The 23101-nt window shown below is 41.7% G+C and overlaps 1 protein-coding gene across 3 annotated transcripts in view; it reads left to right on the forward strand.

The window, feature by feature from the left end:
• The first annotated feature begins 1803 nt into the window (after positions 1–1803).
• Positions 1804–23101, forward strand: part of LOC308090598 (prolyl 4-hydroxylase subunit alpha-2-like) — a 38153-nt gene continuing 16855 nt past the window's right edge. For all 3 annotated transcript variants that reach the window (XR_013933640.1, XM_080435834.1, XM_080435833.1), the window contains exons 1-6: positions 1804–1942; positions 15105–15207; positions 16445–16541; positions 18367–18518; positions 21417–21554; positions 22857–23096. Coding sequence is in view for 2 of the 3 variants with exons in the window: in XM_080435834.1 (XP_080291960.1) it covers positions 15123–15207; positions 16445–16541; positions 18367–18518; positions 21417–21554; positions 22857–23096 (712 nt within the window). In the remaining variant the exon portion in view is untranslated. The remainder of the gene's footprint in view (positions 1943–15104; positions 15208–16444; positions 16542–18366; positions 18519–21416; positions 21555–22856; positions 23097–23101) is intronic.

Here is a 23101-nt window from a genome sequence, read left to right on the forward strand (position 1 = left end):
ATGCCTGAATATGAATTTCATGAGCCTGGGTAGGTCACCCTGGCTTGGCGGAGATATGCCCTGTAGCACACTCCGCACAGCAGCAGCAGCAGCAGGTGAAAGCAATTCACTTAATTGCTCGTTCTCTCTCTCCCTCTTTCCGTCTCCTCAATCTCTCGCTCGCTCTTTCTCTCTCAATCTTTCACTCTCCCTTTTTTCTCTCCCTCTGTCTCTCCCTCTCTCTTTCTTTCCTTCTCTCTCTGCCGCTTTTTACCTCCCTCTTTCTCCCTCCCTCCGTTTCTCTCTCCGTCTCTCTCCCTTTCTTTCTCCCTCCCGCTTTCTCCGTTCCTCTCTCTCCCTCGCTCCTGGTATCTCCCTCTCTCTCACCCACTTTCTCCCACCCTCTTTCTCTCTGTCTTCCTCCCCTCTCTCTTTCTCTTTCTCTCCCCCTTCCTCTCTCTCTTTCCCTCTCTCTCTCTCTTTCTCCCCCCTCTTTCTCTCCCCCTCTCCCTCACGAGAAACAGTGAATGTAGGTTTTCTTAGACATGGTCGCTTGTTTCTCTCACATAATCTGGCAACACCGACAGCCCTCTGTTGTCACTGCCACTGAGCTACCAGTCGGCTAAAAAGCTGAACATGTTCGGTCGGCTCTGGGTCGGCCGAAAAGGTCCCGACGGACCCCCCGACGGACCCCTAACCGACTGGCCGACGCTTCCCGAAGCCAATTCGGCCCAAAATCGGGCCGATTTGGATTGGTCTGGAGCCAGCTTAACAAAACTGGCTCTGGCCTGGTTGCTCCAGAGCCACCACTAGGTGATGCAGCACCCCCCCTTCCTGCTATGACAGTAGTAGTCAGTAGTCAGGCCTGCAGTATGTAAACAAGCATACTTGAAAGTTGTCACAAATCATGAAAGTTTTAATACACAATCTGTCTTATGTGTTTTTTATTATAAAACACAGAACCAGGTGGTTTGTGTGCCTATATGTGTGAAACATGTCATTTGTTTGTGTAGGTCATTCCAGATGTCTGTCTGTTTGTTCACCACTTTATTTGCCTCTATGAAGGTGTATTCACTGGTGGGTGTGCTGCCCAACAGAACGTCTGTAGTATTTGCTTAATGTGTAAATTTTCTGAAACTTGTTTTTGTATTTGTGTATAGTGTTTCAGACGTCTAGAACATTATACTTACTTTCTCAAAGTAGCAGCATTTCCTCCAGATGGTGTAGGTTGTACATCCACAACACACACACACACACACACGCACGCACGCGCGCACGCACGCGCGCACGCACACACACACACACACACACACACACACACACACACACACACACACACACACACACACACTCAAGCCTTCTTGGACCAAAGTGTAAACGTGCAGGGTAGCATGCATAGTTTTACCGTAGCTACTATAAACCGTTGCATAAAATATTTGAACTTTTCATCAAATGTATTCAATATTCTGTTCTGTACACCATGCATGTAGGCCCACCTAACCCTAACAGACAGTTGTGGGGCAAAGGCTTCTTCCATTAAATTAAGGAACTACTTAGGCACAACAGTGCTGTTTTATATCTTGGTTTTCTAGCAGCCAAAGTTACAGCAAATATAGGCAGCTGACAAAAGATTAACATTAACTATACCAGAATACATAAAGAGAGCAGGTAGCCTACATTTTGTAACTATTGGTAACCTACAATATATACCAAAAGAATGTCCAATGTCCATGTAGGCCTACTGTATTTTTCCAGGATGAACTGCAGTAGGCAGCTATGGAATGTTGCTGCGCATCTATTAGGGGAACTGGGTGATTCTCGACTAACATAAGAGGAGGTTCTGTACGTGGCAGGGGGAGAGAGTCTTCTACTCCTTTAACCCCAAGAAAGGGAAAGGAGCAGACTATATTTTCGGACAGCATTTAAGGTGTGAAGTTAATCGTTCTAAAACAAGAAAATAAAGGTAAGTCTGGACTGTCATGGCACCGTTTAACAGTAATACGTCAGAAGTGGCTGCATGCTGAGCTGTTGTCGTCCAAACATGCTGGGACGGTTGTCAATATCAACAAGGTCCACATTGTGTAGGTAGCTGAGGTGTTGATGATGATTAGTAGAGAGATTATGGCTTTATTGTGGAAAATATGAACGGTAAACACGAGATTATAGTGGTGCTCCCGTCATTGTGATTGAATATTATTGCTCGCTCGTCACAACGTATCGTATTGTCCAGGTAGATTGGTTACATTGTAACGCCGCGAAAAGGGAAAGTTTTGAAAGTATGAGTGAACTTTGCAACGGTGCGTCCTTTAACGATTTACATGCAGCATTGGATAGTAACTAAGTACATATACTCAAGTACTTAAGTACAATTTTGAGGTATTCTTTACTTTACTGAAGTATTTCCAATTTTCTGTACTTTTACTCCCACTATATCTCAGAGGCAAATATTGTACTTTTTCCACTACCATTATTTGAAAACTTTACCAGTTACTTTGTTGATTTAGATATTATTATTACGAAACATTCATTAACCTAACTACTTTCAGCCCTATATATTTCAACATATTACAAGCTCACAACCCGTCAATGCGTTGCTGCTATTTTCTGAAGATTTTCATTCATTTTGAGAACTTGAAATGGGGCATAATGCATTTTACTCAAGTAAACTAGACTAGACTAGACTAGACTATTTCTGCTAGGAATCATTGACCATATCGCTCCTCCTTTCCTGTAGATTCTAGAAAGTCCTAAGTTCCACTACTTCTAGAAGCGTCGTCTGTCTTGGGCTGACGTCACTGTGAAAGTTAACTGGAAGACTCGCCCCAAAACACGCTCGCCCCCATTTTTTTCGTGAACCAGCGGTTCTTGTATTTGTTTTACTGAGTAGGATAAGGTTAGAAATAAGTTTAGGGTTAGGCATTGTTTGACTGAGGTTAAGTTAAGGAATAAGGTTAGGTTTTGGCACCATTTTACTGGGGTTACGTTTGGGAATAAGATTAGGTTTTATGTTTTAGGCATAGTTTACTGAGGTTACGTTTAGGAATACCACGATAATGCCGCCAGGTTTGCCCCGGGGTGACTGTGTTTTGGGGCGAGCGTTTTGGCATTCTGTGAAAGCTATCGTAGTCGAGATGGGGAACTGACCAGATGTGGACTCGGATAATATATAGATCTATATAGACCCTCGTCTTGGTGTTGTTTCTGGGCGTTGTATAACATTTTGAAAATACTTTATTTTCTTTATAATGAGTAGTAATACGTGTACATTCATTCATTCATACTGTCTTTTATTTTTTCCTTGGGCTCATACCAGAAAGGGAAGTGTAGTGGGCTAGTGCTTTCTCGTTGACTTCAGGAGTATTTTGAGACTTCAGCACTCAGCAGGGTGCATGTTTGCCCTTTATTGTCTCCGCCAGGCCGAAAGGCATGGCGAGAGAGTATGTTTTACCCCCTGTCCGTGTGTCCGTTTGTGTGTCCGTGTGTCCGCGAGAGAGTATGTTTTACCCCCTGTCCGTGTGTCCGTTTGTGTGTCCGTGTGTCCGTCCGTCCATCTGTCTGTGAACAGCTAATCTCAGGCACCGTTGGCCCGGTCGCTGCGAAACTGTGCACACACACTCCCTGGATGCCAATTCAGAACCTCTGCCCCAAATTTTTCACATGGGCCTGTTATAGCGCCACCAGGAGACCGATTTGTGCAAAACCCATTTTTTTATATTACTCCTACAGATTTTATCCAAACATCACGCAAATCGGTACACAGTATCTCTATATTCATGTGATCAACACGGATCTGTCTGATTTTCCACATTCCATCCTGATTGGCTAAGGTTGGCTCCCAAAGTTTGCAGGATTGGTCCATTTTGAACTAAATGCCTCAAATCATGAACGCAGCTTGCGATTTCCGTGAAATTTCACACGCACATTCCCACTATGCCGAGGCACAAATGCCACTTGAACGTTTTCAAATCAGCCTCATGGTGGCGCTATAAAAGGCCAATTTGCATTTATAACTGTAACTGCACCGATCTGCGTAAAACTTTGCACGCATACTCCCTAGAGGCCAAGGAAAAACATCTGCCCTGCATTTTTCACATTAGCCTTTTATAGCGCCACCAGGAGGCCGACTTATGTAAAACACATATTTTGAGATTAAGCTTTCATATTTTATCCAAATTTCACGCAAATCGGTACACATGATCTCTATAGTCATGTGATCAAGATGGGTCTGTTTGATTTTTCATATTCCACCCTGATTACATTGCTAACATTGACATCTAAAGTTTGCAGGAGTGGCCCGTTTTGAACAAAATGCTGCAAATCATGAACGCAGCGTCCGATTGTGGTGGAACTTTGCACGCACATTCGCACTATGTTGAAGAACAAACGACACCCTTTTCACATTGCCCTATTATAGCGCCACCAGGAGGCCGATTCTTATTTTTTATATTACTCCTACACATTTTGTCCAAACATCATGCAAATCAGTACACATTATCTCTATAGTCAAGTGATCAAGATGGTTCCGTCCGATTTTTTATATTCCATCTTGATTGGCAAATTCTGAACATTGCTGATCCACAATAACCTACCTGACCTGGCGGAGACCTGTGCTCCGAGGAGCACTTTTTCTAGTTTCGTATCATGTCCAACACAAAGCTATTCACTAATATGTACAGTAGTTTTACAATACTCTAAATAGACTTTATACCTAATTTCATTAGTGTTTTAAAAATAATAAAGTGCAGGTATACTCATTCCTTCTGATATGAACAATGGAGTTGTCAGCTTAGCACACATATTTTCGCCCCACCACTCCCAAGCGCACATTATGACCATCTGAGCAGCCATCACCTGAGTGAAACTGAAATAGAATCCCCCCCGCTGGAATAACCGCTTGTTTTCCAGCTGTCCTCTATAGTGCAATTCTTCCATGATTTGTGTCTAGTACAATAGCTTTAAGCATAGGCTGACAAAACACTGGCCTATATTTCCAGTAAATGGGAGGCAAATGAATAGAGACAGCAGTGGTTGCGCTTCAGGGCAGTAGTGGCTGGACTGTGATGTTCCGTTCCTGATACCCATTCCGATATTTGAACTTGCACATCGGTCAAAAATAAATACATTATTTTGTGTGCATGTGCGTGCGTGCGTGCGTGCGTGCGTATGCACACAGCAGTATAATACTAACCCTGTATGGATGTGCTTTGATTGCTGTCATTGTTGTATGGGTTGGTTCAGGTTTGTCTCTGGTCCTCAATAAATGATTTGGCACTGAAGCTATGAGTGTGTGGCTACATTGTTGTGAGTATTTTACTGTTGGTCAGACAGCACCTCAAAAGGACTGGCACCCGTTATATTGGATCAGTGCATAGATTAGCGTCCTCACCGATTCTCAATCCAGCATTGTAGCCTGCATCGGAGGCATTTCCAATACTGGTATTGGAACAACTCTAAAATTCAGGTCAGGTGACAGTTCTCATCAGTGATTGGACTTCAGCATAGGTTGCAGGTGTTCTCAGCATTGGTTGGACATCAGGACAGGTTGCAGGTGTTCTCACCATTGGTTGGACGTCAGGAAAGGTGTTCTCAGCAGTGATTGGACTTCAGGGCCGGTGTCAGGTTTTCTTTTCTCAGAAGTGATTGGACTTGCATGTTTTCTCAGCAGTGATTGGGCTTCTGGGCAGATGTTCTCTGCAGTGATTGGACTTCAGGGCATTCTCTGCAGTGATTGGACTTCAGGGCATTCTCTGCAGTGATTGGACTTGAGGGAACATGGCAGATGTTCACAGAATGACACATTTGTGTTTCTCTTTTAGAGCTGCCTTAATCAAATTACCCACTACATGTAAATAACTGTAAATTCCTCTCCCTTTTCTATGTATCCAGGGTCTACCCTTTTGCAGAAATACAAATAAAGCTCAATTTGGTCATGTTTATCAATTCATTCCTTTTGTCTTGCATGCGCCTAAAGTGTTCCCGTTGACACAGCATCAAAGGTTTTTGATGGTCTGTCTGTGCAGCATATGTGTTGCACATGCATATACACTACATGTGCACCAGTAGTTTAGGTGGTACGTACTGTGTGTGTACGTGACTGTGCGCACATGCTTGTGTAAGCTAAGGCATGTGTGTTAAGAGCCAGAGACCTTGCCTGTCTGTGTCTCCTCATGTTAAAAAATGGCCTGAAATAACTAAATACCCACCTTGTGGTTATTAATGTCTTTAAAACATGGCGGGTGAAGCATGGCTAGCAGCTCTGTGCAAGATGACTAACAGCCAGTGATGCAACCACAATCTGCCTGCCACGTCAAAACTCCACACAGACAAAATCACTTGTTACCCCCTAGACCAAGAACACATCTCCTAAAAATCACAGTTATTTAGAATACGTACTCACAAGATGGAACGCCTTCGTCTTCTATAATTATATTCGCAAAAATAAGTTGCCATTAAAACGTGTCTGAAACAATACCTCATAGCTGACCAGAGGAACTGGACTTCATTGACCATAACCTTGTTAACAGTCTAGCTTTCAATGTATTCATATTATCTGTCACATTCTTGTCTTGATGTCTGTTATCATGTTAATGAACCTTTTTAATATTTTTTTATTGCAAAAGGATTTTCAGCTTTCAAGGCACCTGCAAAAAAAACTCCTGTTTCAGTTGGAATACCACAAAAGGCTGTTCAATTCATACATGCAACTTAAACATGTTGTTTTATGAACTAAGTGATTCCCACAAATCTTGATTGAAAAAAAATATGTTAAAGATATGAACCCCTTGCCATGCTAAGGCTTACGGTGTGTTACTGTATGTTTCTCCCTGGGAATGTAGAGTTAGCAGGCTACCAGCAAAAATATTTAAAAAATGCTGTTTAGAGCAGAGAGAGTGAAGGTACAGGACCCCAGAGGTGACGGGGACGGGGACGGGGGGGGGAATTAAACCATGAAGCATATATGCATAGCACTGTCGATAATCAATCATTCCAAATGTTCAGTTGCTCTGTTTTCTAAGAAGCTTTCTTAGTTTTACCTGTGAACTGGTAGAAATTACAAATATCACAGAACAAGGGTTTAAGTTATTTAAGATTATTTTTCCAGCTCAAGAAAATATAACTTAGGTAAAAAAGTCCACCTTTCTCAGCTTTCACTAGGGTATAGCTTCCAGCAACATTATGCCCCATGTTTCTGTGACTTAAAGGGACACTTCACCCCCAAAAAACGTTGTTTCAATGGATTAGTCACCCCATGGAGACTTGAATTCGTGGATATTTTTTAGTTTTTGTCTCATTCCTAAGACAATAATTTGATGACCAGCGGACCGGTAGGCAGCGGTTCCGGTAGGAGACACAACGACTCGTTGTGTCTCCTACACAACACAACGACTCGTTGTGTCTCCTACCGGAACCGCTGCCGGTCATCAAATTATTGTCTTAGGAATGAGACAAAAAAAAAAAAAAATATCCATGAATTCAAGTCTCCATGGGGTGACTAATCCATTGAAACAACGTTTTTTGGGGGTGAAGTGTCCCTTTAAATAACTATCGCCATGTCTTAACAGAAGTGTGAATGAAGGATTACTTTTTATTCACACATGAAGTCAATTAATAGCCTAAATAAGGGAAACTTTCTCTGATGGTAATAAATATAAAGTGTTCGCTCGTAGAAAATGAAGGCATTGCTGTGAGCATTTTGCCATTTGGCTTAGGATATCAGTCTGCAAATGGCTCATATTTTTCTAATCAGATTGGACCCAGGCAGTCCCATATTTATATCGGAGCGCTCCAATCTTATATTAATGACTTTTGAAGAGACACAGCATGTGGGGTGAGTTATTTATCTAGAAACAGTTCTATTGCCTGACACTTGCCTCATAATTACTTATGCGTGTTGTACTGGAGCTATTTGAAATAAATAGTTTTCATGTTGAGAACATAAGTCAACCTGTTTATGACACATGAACTGTGCAGGAACAAAAATGTCCCAACACGTTTTGTAGCTTAGGGGTGTTTGTAGGTGTGTCAGATTTTATATTACAGTAGGAAATTGAGGTCAAACGGGTAGAATAACAAGCACAGCAAATAATTAGATTTAATGCTACATTCACTTCCAAAATTGTGGACTTCAACAGTTAGTTGAAAAATAGTTGCCATTACCCCAGACTTGAATTTAGCATAACATTCCGTTACTGGATGCACTGCACTGTATAACCTAAAACACTTTTTTTAACAACTTTAATCGGATGGCTCTGACAGAGTCTTTTGACTCCTGTTGGCTTGGAGCAGTGGGGTCTTTACTATCCAGATACCCCCTGTCCACTGGGTCCGGCCGAACCGAGCAACAGGCAACCGGCCGTTGCAGCTGGTGGAGATTAAACCTGCTGAGTAATCTTTTCCTGTGTTCTTAAGCAGAAAACTTGGGCTTAATGCTTCCCAGAATAAACCCGTTACCGCTAACCGTGGGTCTTCATGGCAGTATGGCACAGCAAGGGATTATGGTAGGTTGGTTTTCTGCTGTCCCACCCATGTCCTTAATTAGGGTCTGGTCTACGCGGCAGGAAGATGGGCAGAAGACTTAATTATAGAGAGTAAGAAAAGACCACTGCAAACACTGGGCCTGGATTCACTTTTATAGAAAGGTTGTGATCTGTTTTTCTGGAGAGCTGAATAAAATAACGTGGGCGATGTGGTAAAACCATCATTATTTCATTTTGTAAAGGGCTCATTACTTTCAGGGGAGCACACATTGAGAAATGTTTTGAAATTAGTCACCATTAGCCATCTGCTATATTGGTCATGGACTTGGTGCTAGGCAAGCATCAGTACTTCAGAAATGGTTGTGAAACGGCCCTCTATCCAGGAATGTAATGCAAGAAGAAAGCCTGCAACAACAATCAGGGCTGTATTTCTATTGTTGATGCTACAGATGGGTCATTAATGTCCAAGGGAGAGGTTTGGCCTTCCTATACTTAATGATGGTTAATGAATAATATGGCATGTAATTCAAGATCAACTAGAAAAAGTGCTCTACGGAGCACAGGTCTCCGCCAGGTGAGGTAGGATTGTGGGCCAGCAATGTCCGGAATTCGCCAAATTGGACGGATCTGTCTTGATCACATGGCTTTAGAGATAATGAATACCGATTTGTGTGATGTTTGTAATAAATTTGTAGGAGTAATATATAAAAACATATTTTTGGGGGCAAAACTCGTCCTCCTGGTGGCGCTATAATAGGGCAATGTTAAGTTTTACACAGATCGGTACAGTTTTAGGTAAAAACACAAATCGGCCTGTCATAGCGCCATCATGAGGCTGATTTGAAAAATTTGAAGTGGTATTCTTCGTCGGCCATAGTGGGAATGTGCGTGCAAAATGTCACGGAAATTGCATGCTGTGTTCATGATTTGAGGCATTTTGTTCAAAACGGAGCACTCCTGCAAACTTCGGAAGCAAATCTTCGCCAATCAGGATGGAATATGAAAAATCTGAAAGACCCGTTTTGTTTAATGACTATAGAGATACTGTATACCGATTTGTGGGATGTTTGGACAAAATCTGTAGGAGTACTGTCGCAAAAATCGGCCTCCTGGTGGCGCTATAACTGGCCCATGTGAAAATTTCGGCCTGGTGGAGACAATTATGGTGGTATTTACATAGTTCTGTACATTGTGTGTTCTTTCACTTACAGTATACTCCCGTTTTGTCTTATTGTGGAGCATTTTTCATCTGTGTTGAAATTAATTACTAATTCCACTAGCCTGGCTGTGTGACAGTGACGGAACTTGAATTGCACAAATGTAGAGCATATTCACTATGTGAGATATAGAGCCCGACTGATTCCAGATTTGGGGTATATAATATGGATAATATATAGAGTCGTTAAACAGTGAATATGAGCATACAGTCTAACAACAATGAATGTTTGGATGAATGAGTCTCACATCAGTTATCTTTAGCAGGCACCTGTCTTGGTTCAGTAGTGTACATCCAGTCCATGTGCAAGTGTGCCAGATTCAAGCAGGCATGGTCTACATCAAGATGTGTGATATTTGTCGTTGTAAATGATGAAAATTGACTCTTTAGGAATGTGAGAGTCAGAGGAAGTGATAGTTTTGATTGATGGAGCACTTTATTGAAAATGAATCCAAAAGGATAAAAGCACAAAAAAGCCTGAAGGCTTGTTTCCATCGTGGTCCTTATTGGAGAAGGGATAAGACCATAGACTACTGGAAAACCCCTCTCTTTCCTCAAAAAGAAAAAAAAAGAGGGTTAGGGTTTTGGGTGGTAGGTCTTGGTATGTATGGGATGGAAAGGTTTGAATTCACACTGACTTTCTATAACTTGTAAGGCCATTTAACATCCACATGCCGTTGTAGGTAAAGGTTATTTGGGTTACTAGTCTGGTCCTCTCCACAATGTTGCTGTGTAAAATCAGAACAGTGATACATTTTATGCTGCACCAAGTCAAAGTCGTGTAAATTCAATTGCTATTTCATACCGTACAAGCACACATACGCACACATGCTAGTAGGCATGAACCTGTTGAACTTGGGGTCAGGGAGGACATAGTGTAGTCTCGCCACTAAGGAAACTATGCTCCTGTCATGTTGTGATTCATCTGTAAATTGCCGGGTGAGTTATATAAATGAAGGAACGCTCCACCGCAACTAATATTCTTATGTTTAATATTTAACCACTTAACTGTAAGCCCTACAGTATATACTTCGTGGTATGACGAAATAGCGAAGATCTGCTATTTTTGCTCCATTTCGTTCCATTCCATTCTGTTCTGTGCCCTTAATGCATTCCATTCGGCTCCATTCTGTTCTGACAGGCCACACAAGATGGAGATAGGGCTACGGGTTGGACTCTACTTGTACTGTGTACCACAACTGTCTCTATCTCATCTTCCTCCCCTCCCTGTGGACACAGATTACACTACGACCCATGATGGATATCTGCCTCTTTGAAGCCTATCGCTGTGTCTCCATGTTCTCTTAACAGACCGTTAGCAGATAACATGTATTGTCAGAACCAACTAAGTGGATTCCTTGGAGAGGTTCCCATTCTCGTATAATAGCCCATCTCACAGTATGTTTGGTTTATAGAAAGTCAGGTGATGTTTTGTCAGCAGCTGTCACATAAATCATATCTAATTCTTTCCCAACTCGAGCAAAGCCTTGACTGTATCATTACCGTAATAACAGATGTTTGGTGTGATGTGTGTGCATATGTGTGTGCTTAAGATGAGCAGTAGTAAGCAGCAATCATTGAGGAATGATGCGGTAAAACATGGTTGGATTTAGAGACACTGTAGTGAAAGTCAAGGAATGCTGTTTCACACCTAAATCCACAATGATTTCTGTCACAGGAGTTGTTTTTCTCTTTTCCATCTTGATGGCAAGGACACATGACTGCTCCAAGGATAGCCTAGTGAAATCTAGTTAACATTGGGGATGCAACTATCGATTATCTCCTTAGTGATTATACCATCAATTACTTATTCAATCAATCGAATAATCGAGAAGATCGCTTTTTAGAGATTCATTTCTTTTTAATACTGAATCGACACGTTAGTTTTTTTTTAGAATCGCTTTAATCAAATTAATTGATTAATACCGGGAAAGCATCTGTGTGTCATTTTAGATTTTAGCGTTGGCTATTCAAAAATAGCAGATATACAAGCTCACAGCGCGACACTTAGTGCCGTGCTGTGACCTTGTACATCTGCAATTTTTAAATATTTTGTGTGAGAGTGTGAGAACTACTGGTTTAGAAAGCATTAGAATCGGCCTCAGGTCTTAGGTTAGTTGATTCATCTCATTAACCACTTTGAAAGTCTTTCATTTAAATGAGTTTGTGGAGATGTTCAGTCCTTCCTCCAGATATTATAAGCTTTACTCGCTGCTATTGTGACTGCAGCATCACTCCCCTCCCCTCTTCCAATGTTACAATAAAAAACAAAGTAAACCCTTTGTTCATGCATAGTACTGACATAAATGGATCATGCTTATTTCATGTAGTCCAGTGGTTCTCACTTTTTAATGTCAAGGACCCCCAAATTGATGTGCATTTGCCCACGGACTCCCATTTAAAAAGAGTTTGTGCCAGGGAAACGACCCCACATTAGAAAAGATTTGTGTTGTAAATTATTTCCCCAATTATTCCACATTGTTCAAAATTCTTCAAAGAATTTCAAAAATAGCAGATCTACAAGCTCACAATGCCTTGACACATTTTGAATTTGGAGATCTGCTGTTTTTGAATAGCCAATGTATAAAATATGGTTAAAGTGATTAAAGTGATTTTGATGATTTATTAATCAATTATGCTGCCCCCACTGTCTCTTGGGGGTTAGAGACAATGCTAACTACGGGTTAAGGTTAGCCTGGCACTAGCCAGACCGACAATGCGGATCCACTCACACATGGAACGTATGTGAGTGTATCCACGCCATCAGTCCGGCCAATGCCAGGCCAGGTTAGTTGAGATGTTGCAGCTGGTGTTGGCGACACTCTAGGCACTGTGGGTTGCCACCGGGCCTGGCTCCTGCTTCGTCTGAGAAGTCGTTTGGTCGTCTTTGCTGCTGGGCACAAACATCTCACTCTGCCTTGATGGATTAAACCCTCCCTGCAGGTTTCACCGCAGCCTGTAGCTTTTGGTTCTTCCACACGGAAGAAGTAGTTTGGGCTGCCAACCCTCTCCAGCCCGGGTCGCCGTCTCTCCGGCCGTCCTCTGTCTCTCCAGATGTCACCACACTCTTCGTGGTCATCACCCAGTCTGTTCCTGGTTGTCACTGGTACTCGAGCTCCCAGTTTTCAGTTTATACTTAGTTGCATGCTGTTGTTGCATGCTGTAAATAGCAGATATACAAGCCCACAACGCGCCACGAATGTGACGCGTTGTGAGCTTGTAGATCTGCTATTTACTGAGCCCGACAGTGGCACGCAACTAAGTATAAATGAGGCTTTACTGGAGAAGGTGGAGGAAGTGCAGTACTTTGTTTTCCTAACTAAATTTGGGAAAGAAATGAGTCACTTCCCATACTTTCCTTCTCTGCCTCTTCTGTAACATTTGGACTCTTGACCCCATCGGACCTCAACAGAGATTTTTTTATCTGAAACATATTTTTCTATTGTGAGGACATTTTAAAATAACACTCTCTTCTCAATGGTGCTGGAAAAGGTAAAAAGATCTTGTTTTACATAGGCTAGTACGGTAAGAAATTGGCGAAGTTGCGCTTCAGAATTCTACCTTTGTCAGATCCTTTCATTCTTCTGTAGAAGGTGAACTGAGGTTTTGTGGAAGAAAAACGATGCAGCCGTTGCTCTGGTCGGAAAAGTTCAATTAATCTTATGATAACAGTTGAGGAAGAACAGATGGATCCTTGTGGTCTAAGAGTGTTGAATTGCTGCCATGTGATGATTTCCCTGTCTATGTCTGCTATTTATGGAGCTCTTGTCATTGTGAAACCCCATTATTTATGCAGCCAGTATCCTTTTCACCCTAGAAAACACAGATGATTTGAGAGACCGAGAACTGGTCCAGGCAACGTGGCAACATGTGTATTGCACTCTTGACAGCATATTAGCTCTAATAAATGTTGCATTAAATCAAAGAACACTGGACTGCACTCCCAATTAATATTTGATGTGCTGCCACATAAACATGTTTGTGCTCCCTCAAAAAAGGCTATTTAACATAATGAAACCAAGATTGATGACACATCATTGTGAATCGGATCTGACCTAATTTAGCCAATTAAGTTATCAAAGGATCAATAGAGAAACTAGTAAACTAAACTATTTAGGGCTGAACAAGTAATCAAAAAAGAATTAATCAATTATAATTCAAATTAAGTTTTGTGGTTATACTGTAAAAAAAAATGTAAAATTAACAAATTAACCTTAATAAAAACTACTGGATCGCAGTATTGATCTGAGTAATCACAATAAGATATTTTCCCCAAATCATTCATCCCTAAAACTCTCTTTAGAAGGATGTGGCTTGTAAGTTTCATGTGGGTAAGCTTCAGGGTTCATACGTACTATATTTCTGAACGGCCAATGTCAGCGTTATATTTAGTCACGGCATTAGTCATCATGACCACTTTTAATCCAACAGCCATGTGGATGTCAGATGTCAACCAGAGCAGAGACAAGAGAGGAGAAGGATTCACCAGGTTGAAAGAGGTTAACACTCCAGAGATTTTAAGGAAAGACAGGATAATGACATAAAATACCACCACATGAGCTTGTGATACTATGAAGCATGCACAGTCACTGTGCCACAGTGACAGTGCACACCCACAGTGGTGCTCATTAAACTAGTCTGTCAAAAAAAGTTGACAGACTAGTATGTGATTCCCCCTCATTCTCACAATGCATTTGTCTCCCGCCCCCCCCCCCCCCCCCTGGTTTGGCAGCGAAGACATTGTCCCCTCTTTGTTCTTTTTCTGTAACAATCGGAGCATTGAGGTTATTGAGACAAAGTGTCAGACTCAGTCCACTAATGACCCATTTAGATGGAGCTCAGTGGAAACTATGAAACATGCCATGCCATGTCTTTACAAGGTCTGTTAATTCCGCGAGGAAATGCATCATCATCCAGAAGCTTGCCTGTTTAGGATTTTGAAGTGTGGTTGTATGATTGAATTAGTAGTATAGTATGTGACATCAGCAGTAGCCTGCTAGACAAATTACAGTGTGCATCAAAAGCCATACAACCATAATATGGAACAATTTTCAACCATCAGGGCGTTGAACAAGCGCTGAGCCCTGTTGTCATGCCAGTCAGAGAGTATAACGTACCTACGGCTATACCACCTGAGGCTCTTTGCTGCATGTTATCCCCCCTCTCTTCCCGTCTCTCACTCTCTCACTGTCACTATTGGAAATAAAGCATAAATGCTGCAAATAATAATAATTAATTTATTAATTATTATTATCTGAATTTGTTATTTGAAATTTGAAACTCAAAATAAACCAAAAAGATCATTTAAAAAAAATATATACTGTTAAACACACTGTCTTATGATCCTCACACAGTCCTGTATACTGACATTCATTCATTCTGGATGGAGTGTTGTCCTTTGTGGCCTCATGTGGCTGTGTCTGTAATTACAGGTGATCACAGGAAGCAGAATGAGGAGGTTCTTGTCTCTCATCTCCTGGGCAGTGCTCTGCTGCTGCAGCTGGACTGTACAGGCCGATGTCTTCACCTCCATAGGTAGGCCTCCGTATTCTCCAAAACGTTCAGTGTGTAGGATATTGCCAATAATCTGTTTTGAAAAAATGACTTTAAACCAAATGGTAAGCTACTGAATGCCCAGTTCTGTGCAGAATGTGTGGACACAAAAAGGATATTTACAGCAGAGGAGAAGTCTGAACAGACAGTAAGTCTTTTGTTGACCAGACTGAGGTTTCAGAGGGAGGACCTGTCTGGACTTTTCAAAACCAAAGAACCCTGTAGAATGTGAACTTGGCTCTCTGGGTGCTGTCTACTCTCTGTAGCCTTCACAGGAAAAAAAAGAAAAGAAAACGTATTTGTAGAGCACCATCATAACAAGTTTCATTGCCTTTTATGTTACTTTATAATCTAATGTCTTAATAAGTCCTGCTGTGGAACCAACACTATCCAGTTGCACAATCGTCTCTTTTAGAACAAGTATCACACAAGCCTCAGCAGCCTGCCCCCTGTTGGCTGACACTATCACTATAATAGCATTGGGTTTCCCCCCGTTTGGCTACGGCACTGCAGTATCTGTGTGTAAAAGAACACAACGCTGTGTGATTGGGCTTTCTCCGTGGTGACCACAGTGTTTCCATGGTATTGTTTACACCACTACTACGTCAGCAGTAACCTACTCTTCTCGCTTCAAAGGCTCAAGACTAGTAGCACCTCCAGTGAGATTTTTTCTTGCAGTGAAATACTATACAGTCTGTACCAGGAGGTTTAGAACAGAACGTTGTTACTCAAAGAGCATCTTCGGTATGGAAGGTTCATACCTATAAATAACATTTTATGGCCCTTGATGGTACCAAAGGAATGAGCCACTGCCACATGAAGCATTCTCTCAGAACTATCACAGTCAATAAATTCTCTCACTTGTTGGATTATGAACACTATGAACAGTGAACACGCAGCTTTCAACTGATGCTTTAATCCAGAGCAATTTAAATTGGGCAGAAACCCCAATGTGGTTTTGTGATCCGTACACGATACTCTAGCTTTAATACTCGGTTCTATTATGACAGATCTATCATTCTGTTAATGACATATTTTGTCTTTAAATGATTCCATATCACATGTGGTTTATACCTCTATTATGACAAAATAATAAACTAACAAACCAGAACACATTACTTTTTTTTAGATGAGTTTATCTTTAGTGTCATGTTGGTCACACTGTACTCATTTCTCCCTCGGTCTTTGTGCATCTGTCCCCTGTCTCTCCCTCTCTCAGGCCAGATGACAGATCTTATCTACACAGAGAAAGAGCTGGTTAAGTCTCTGAAGGAGTACATAAAAGCTGAGGAGTCCAAGCTTGCTGCTGTCAAGAGGTACTGTACAAACTCTTAACTGCCATGCCCCCGTGGGCTGCCCTCTAAACTACATTCACTTTCACCCTCTCTAAGAGAGTCTCACTGTACTCAGAGCCAGGGCTCTGGACTGCAACCAAAATGCAGGTCTCCAGATTGCACCCATTTGAGTGCACATGCACCCAAAAATCTGTCCAGTGCAACTAAAATTGGTTTGCACCAGTGCACCTTAGCAGGTCCGTACAGTATGTGTGGGTGCACCTATATGAAAATGGACGGTGCATCCGTGCAACCAACTATAAAGTTAGTCTGGAGCCCTGAAATGATTGGCAAGTATAACCGTATTCCATTAACACATTAATTAGTTCTACAAGTGCTTAGTTCTAATATGGGACACACACACTGCTTTTTCTATCAGAGGCAATGCTGATGTGCGGATTGTGCGCCAGGCTTTAGGTTGCTGATGGGTTATGTTGAATCATCCTACTTGGATCGCAACTTTGATGGCTAGGAAGCCATCAGAAAATCGATAATACTCCTAAACAATCAGAACAAGGCGGCAGTGGATCAAGAGGTAGAGTGGCCGGTTCCCGGTTCTATCCCCCGTTCCTCCTCGCTTAGTGTTGAAGTGTCCTTGAGCAAGACACGTAACCCCTAACTCCACCTGATCAGCAGGTTGGTGCCTTCCATGGTTGCCTCCACTGTCGGTGTGTGTATGTATACTGTAGGTGAATATAATGCAGGCACTATATATGCACCATTTACCATTTTATTTACCTATATAAACTCCAGTGGTGATTCAGTTTTGTTTTTACAGCTTGGCTTTTAAAATAAACTAAAGGGTTTGCTCTGAAACTAACTAATAAAAAGAGACAACTAGGAAACCACAAGGCAGTGGAAAACATTTCCAGAAAGACAGATCACTGTTTAATTTTAATTGAACATTGTTCGCCTTGTAGTCTTTGTCCATACAGAGATGGTTCGCTTCTCTGCTCGCTACGTTCAATTACTGATGTCAGTTGGGCTACATACAACTCCATTTGTCTCCAGACTGCTGCATTGGTTGTGCAGCAGTAAAAACGGTAACAATACGAGATCAAACACCCTAGAGAATTAAATACTGCACAACATAATAAAAAGTTAAAACATAGAGTACATGTAAAAACACATGCTCTTATGCTTAGTTTTTATTTGATAACATTTATGTTGTGTTTTATTTTAAAATGTTATTGCAGAAGATTACCTATTTTGTCAGCCAGTGCTGACAAAGAAACTTTAACAGTCTGGAGTCACTGTCAATGTTTATATCAATGCAGAACTATGGTATGCAAACCAAGACAACTATTCATCAGCATGCAAGGTTATTAATTAATAACCTTCTGTACAAAAAAAGAAAGAAAATGGAAAAGTTAGTCTAGAGCCCTGCTCTGAACACCACGTTTTTGATTCCAACTTCATTTATCTGCCTGTCCCTCGCTCGAGAGTGACAATGTTTTTTTTTCTCCTATCAAAGATCCTCTCAGTCCCTCCCTCTGTCAAAGATGTTTTTTTAATAGAAGTGTTAAGTCACAGCTAAAAGAGAATCAGCATGGTTATCACGCACATGAATACACCTGAAAGTAATGAATGTCCCTTTAATTGTTTTAGCTTGTTCTCTTTCCATGCCCCCTCCCCCTTTTTAAATCTGTTTCTAGTTGCTGTTGATTATTTAGTTTTTCCTAATAATTGAACAAAGTACATTATATTGTGACATACATAAAACATAAACTATTTTTCAGTCATTATAAGCTCAGACAACTGATATAAACATAGCATCAGACTAATTCAGACATGTCCTGTCTCTCAGCTGGGCCAACAAACTGGACACCCTGACCAGAGTGTCCACCTCAGACCCAGAGGGCTTCCTGGCACATCCTGTCAACGCCTACAAGCTGATGAAGAGACTCAACACAGAGTGGGCTGAACTGGAGACCCTGGTTCTCCAGGACCCTTCCGACGGTACGGAAAACAGGAATCTATTGTGGTTTATGTATTACTGTCCCTTGTGTCGAGTCGCTCCTCTGTGTCTCTGCTCCAGTTGGTCCAAAACGGTCACATATTCACACAGTACACCAGTTCTGGCCACTCTTCAGTGGTTACCCATATACTGTAGAATTAATCTCTCAAAACAGATTCAGAGCACTTTTTTCACTCTGAATTATTGTGTCCCCTGGTCACCATCAGACTGCTTTGCTGGTGAACCAGAACCTCCCATTCTCTGAAACCATCTTCCCTTAGTTATAAAAATGCAGAGTCAGTGGAGTTAGATAAAATGCAGAGTCAGTGGAGTTAGATAAAATACTGAGTCAGTGGATAGTTTCATGAAGCTGTTAAAAACTCACTTGTTCCATAACGACTTTGTGATGTGTGTTTGCCTTCTGTGCGGTTTGTTTTTAATATTGCTTGTATGCAATGTTTTTCATTGTATAACACCATGTAACTCTTTGTTTTGAATGGGACTTTATAATAGTAATACCCCTCAAAAGTTTCTGTGGACATTTTTCTGGTCCCCATGAGGGAACAGGTTATTTCTATGGTTAAGAAAGATGTTTTGTGTTGGGTTACAATAATATGAAAAGATTCAAGTTGGTGTTAGGAGTATGCATTCATGGGGGGTTTAGGGTGAGGAGTTAAGGTTAGGGTTAGTTCTAGACATAGAGATTTTAGATTAGTTTTAAAGTTTGGTTTGGCCAGCCTGAGTTATACTGCCTTGTACGGTGATGTCGAATGGTGAAAACAGCCATAGAACTTGTATTTTGGCTATACTTGAGAAACGGTGCACTGAATGATCTGGTGACTTAAGATGATGCGTCAATGTTGTCAGTTACTGGGAAGTTGGAGGTCAAGAAATTCCACAGAAAAGGGAGTTCGAATCTCAAGAGGGGGTCAGTATCGGATTGCCCGGTTGAGTCATCATTAGTAAGAAATGTGCACATATAATCGCATGTGTCTGCATGCTCACTCATAAGTTCAAATCAGTATATCAGTTAACATCAGTTTAAAATGGAGGGTGGGACAAAGTCAGAAAAGGGAATATAGGTAACCGATGAGCTCTGGACCACTAGCATATTTCAGTTAATGTCTGTTAAGTTAAGGGCTTCATATAATTCGTTGCATAGTATCACGCAACAAACACATTTCTTTATATTACTCCTACAGATTTCATCCAAGCATCACGCAAATTGGTACGCATTATCTCTATAGTCATGTAACGCAACAAAATGCCTCAAATCCTGAACGCAGTGTCCGATTGTCGTGAAACATTGCTAGCACACAATAAGCTACCTGCCCTAGCAGAGACCTGTGCTCCGAGGAGCACATTTTTCTAGTTTAATGCAAAACTTTTTCCTACACACCACGCCTAGTAATTCAAATATTTTGGACCATTGGTTGAGAAACAGTGTTATAAAGCATTATGAGTATTTAGGAGTTCTTATCTATAATTATACAGTGTTACTTATAAGCAGATTATAATGCATTTATGTTTAAATGCATTATAAACATGGAATGCAAGTGTTACCAAAAAAGTTATCTTTACCCATATCCCCATCTGAACTGATCCCCAGGCGGATTCTTAGTCAGGGTTTTGGACCCTGGTTCACAATCAGTTGAAAACCCCTGCCTTACACTCTAAAGAACAATGGCAGTATTTGTGATTAGGAAATTGTTGTTAAAGGTTGACCACATTGTGGGTTAAATTTCTTTCAAAGCAATTGGGCTGGGAATTATGTGTGTGTTTTTGTTGGCTGTGTGTGTGTGTGTGTGTGTGTGTGTGTGTGTGTGTGTGTGTGTGTGTGTGTGTGTGTGTGTGTGTGTGTGTGTGTGTGTGCGTGTGCGTGCGTGTGTGTGTGATTCCAGGCACCACCCATATTAAAGATAAAGAGCACAAGCTGTCACCTCAAATGCAGCTGTTTTTGTGCAAGCATTATGCTGTAACTTATCTGTTTGTGTGTCTGTGTACATTAGTATTAGTGAGACGCAACAGTGGTAAACTGTGTGTGTGTGTGTGGGAGTGCGTGCGTGCGTGGTAGTGATACAGTGCATTTGAAAGGAAGTGTGTGTCTAAGTGAAATAATAGTACAGCTGTGTTTGCAGTCCTACCTATACATGTGCGCACAAGTTTGCGTCCTTATCAGTTGCCAGCACCTTACACAGCAGTGAGTGAGTGAGCATGCGCATGTGCGTGCGTGCTTGAGTAAGCTCAAGGTTTTATCGTTTCAAGCAATGCATGTGCACAATGTAACTGTGAGATTGTAAAGGTAAAAGGACCCAAATGGATACCTACAGGTAAATTTTTATTTACATTGAGGATTTTACTGTGTATGCATGTGTGCAGGTGAGATTGTGTCATGCTGGTTTGTACAATATGTGTGTGAGATTGAATATTCAATATTGATTGAATACTTTATTATTTATTTATTTCCATTGTGGTCCTATGTCCTTTGAGAGTGTGTGTGTGTGTGTGTGTGTGTGTGTGTGTGTGTGTGTGTGTGTGTGTGTGTGTGTGTGTGTGTGTGTGTGTGTGTGTGTGTGTGTGTGTGTGTGTGTGTGTGTGTGTGTGTGTGTGTGTGTGTGTGTGTGTGTGTGTGTGTGTGTGTGTGTGTGTGCGACCTAGCAACATCTGTGGAGTGTAGATTGGATCTAAGAGGAATGTGGAGGAGTCCTCTTGTGGAAATGTTTCTAGGTTGGCCTATCTGTTAGTATTAGTCACTGGTGGTCCATCAGACTCCTGTCTCATAAACAGCAAAGACAACTTAAATAGCTTAATAATTGATTTGATTTGTCTTTCTTTCTTTGTCTCTTCTTTCTTTTAATGTAGTACCTATCACATGTCTTTATCTATTTGTGTCCCTCCAGGTTTTATCTCCAACATGTCTGCACACAAGCAGTACTTCCCAGATGCGGAGGATGAGAAAGGTGCAGCCAAGGCACTCATGCGACTCCAGGACACGTACAAACTGGACTCGGAGACCTTCTCCAAGGGAAAGCTGCCAGGTATGTCCCTGGGTGTGCCCTGGACACTGTCCAGCAGTGTGTTTTCATTTTGTGCTAGAGAGTGTGTGTTGTGTGTGCATATGAAAGAAAAAGTGTGAATGACATATTGACATACTGTATTTTTCTACAAATCCTAACCTGCCCACGATGTACCTTTTAAGCAAAGTAGAACAAAATGTCAGCTTTTTATCTTTGTTTTCCTAACTCATGCTGGCCAACAAAACAGTGACCTGGTTTCATACCAGAGGGGTGGATTATACCGATACTGAGCTGTGTTTTTTCAAGTGTAACACACACACACACACACACACACACACACACACACACACACACACACACACACACACACACACACACACACACACACACACACACACACACACACACACACACACACACACACACACACACACACACACACACACACACACACACGGGCCCTTCAAGAATGGCCAATTATTGTAAAGTGATACAGAAAGTTTGAATGGCATAAAGAGCTGTCATTCAAGCCTCAGACAAGCCTGTATTGTTCCGTAGCTGCAACAAAAACAGGATATTGTTGCAAAAACCTTCAACATATTTTTTATCTTCTTCTCAGAGTCAAATAGCACCCCACATAATCTCAGGATGTTACAATGCTGTAACACCATAATGTCAGTTATTAAAAGCATCCTCCTGTTCAAATCCTCGTGTTGCCAATGGCTGCAGCAGGGTTGTGGATCTATGAGGAATACCATGTTCCTCCACATGCGTTTTGTCCTCCCGGTGAAACGCCTCACTCAGGTGAAAAGAAGCGGCAGGTGATGTCACGTGTCTCGGAGGAGACATGCTTGTCAATACCATCCCTGAAACTAACCAGCAGGGTTTTGTAGTAACAGGTCTACACGTGTGTGAGGAGATACTTGGGAGCTAGCATAAAATGACTATATTGGGAGAAAAGAGTTACATAAAAACCCAAAAAGCATCAATTTAGTTTTTTTCTGAAGAGTTTATCCTGTCCTTTGACTCACAAAGGACAGGATAAACTCTTCAGAAAAAAACGGTGTCATTTAGTTTACTGTTAAATGTGGGCCTATAAATCCTTTTGAGACTGTAGGGCTCCAGATAACTTTTGGTTGCACTGCTGCGCGTAACCTTTTCATTTAGGTGCACCCAAAATTTTAGGTCATTATGTACTGTATAATATGAAACAAAAATGTCGCACTTGACACATTTATGGTTACATGTGTGACCATTCTGACCAATGAGCCTCGAAGACTATACAAATAGAGTTTTGAGTTGAGTTTGTCTTTGGTGCCACAGGCGTCCACTCCAACGTCTTCCTGACGTCAGATGACTGCTTCGCCATGGGCAGGACTGCGTACAACGACGGCGACTACTACCACTCGGTGCTGTGGTTCCAACAGGCGCTGCGACAGCTCGATGAGGGCGAGGAGGGTACGCATTCCAAGGCTGACACACTCGACTACCTCAGCTACTCCGTCTACCAGATGGAGGACCTGCCCAGGGCCATAGAGCTCACCCGCCGCCTTGTGGCCATAGGTAGG

The sequence above is a fragment of the Gymnoscopelus braueri genome (genome assembly GCF_963280865.1).
Source record: "Gymnoscopelus braueri genome assembly, chromosome: 8".
Lineage (NCBI taxonomy): Eukaryota > Metazoa > Chordata > Actinopteri > Myctophiformes > Myctophidae > Gymnoscopelus > Gymnoscopelus braueri.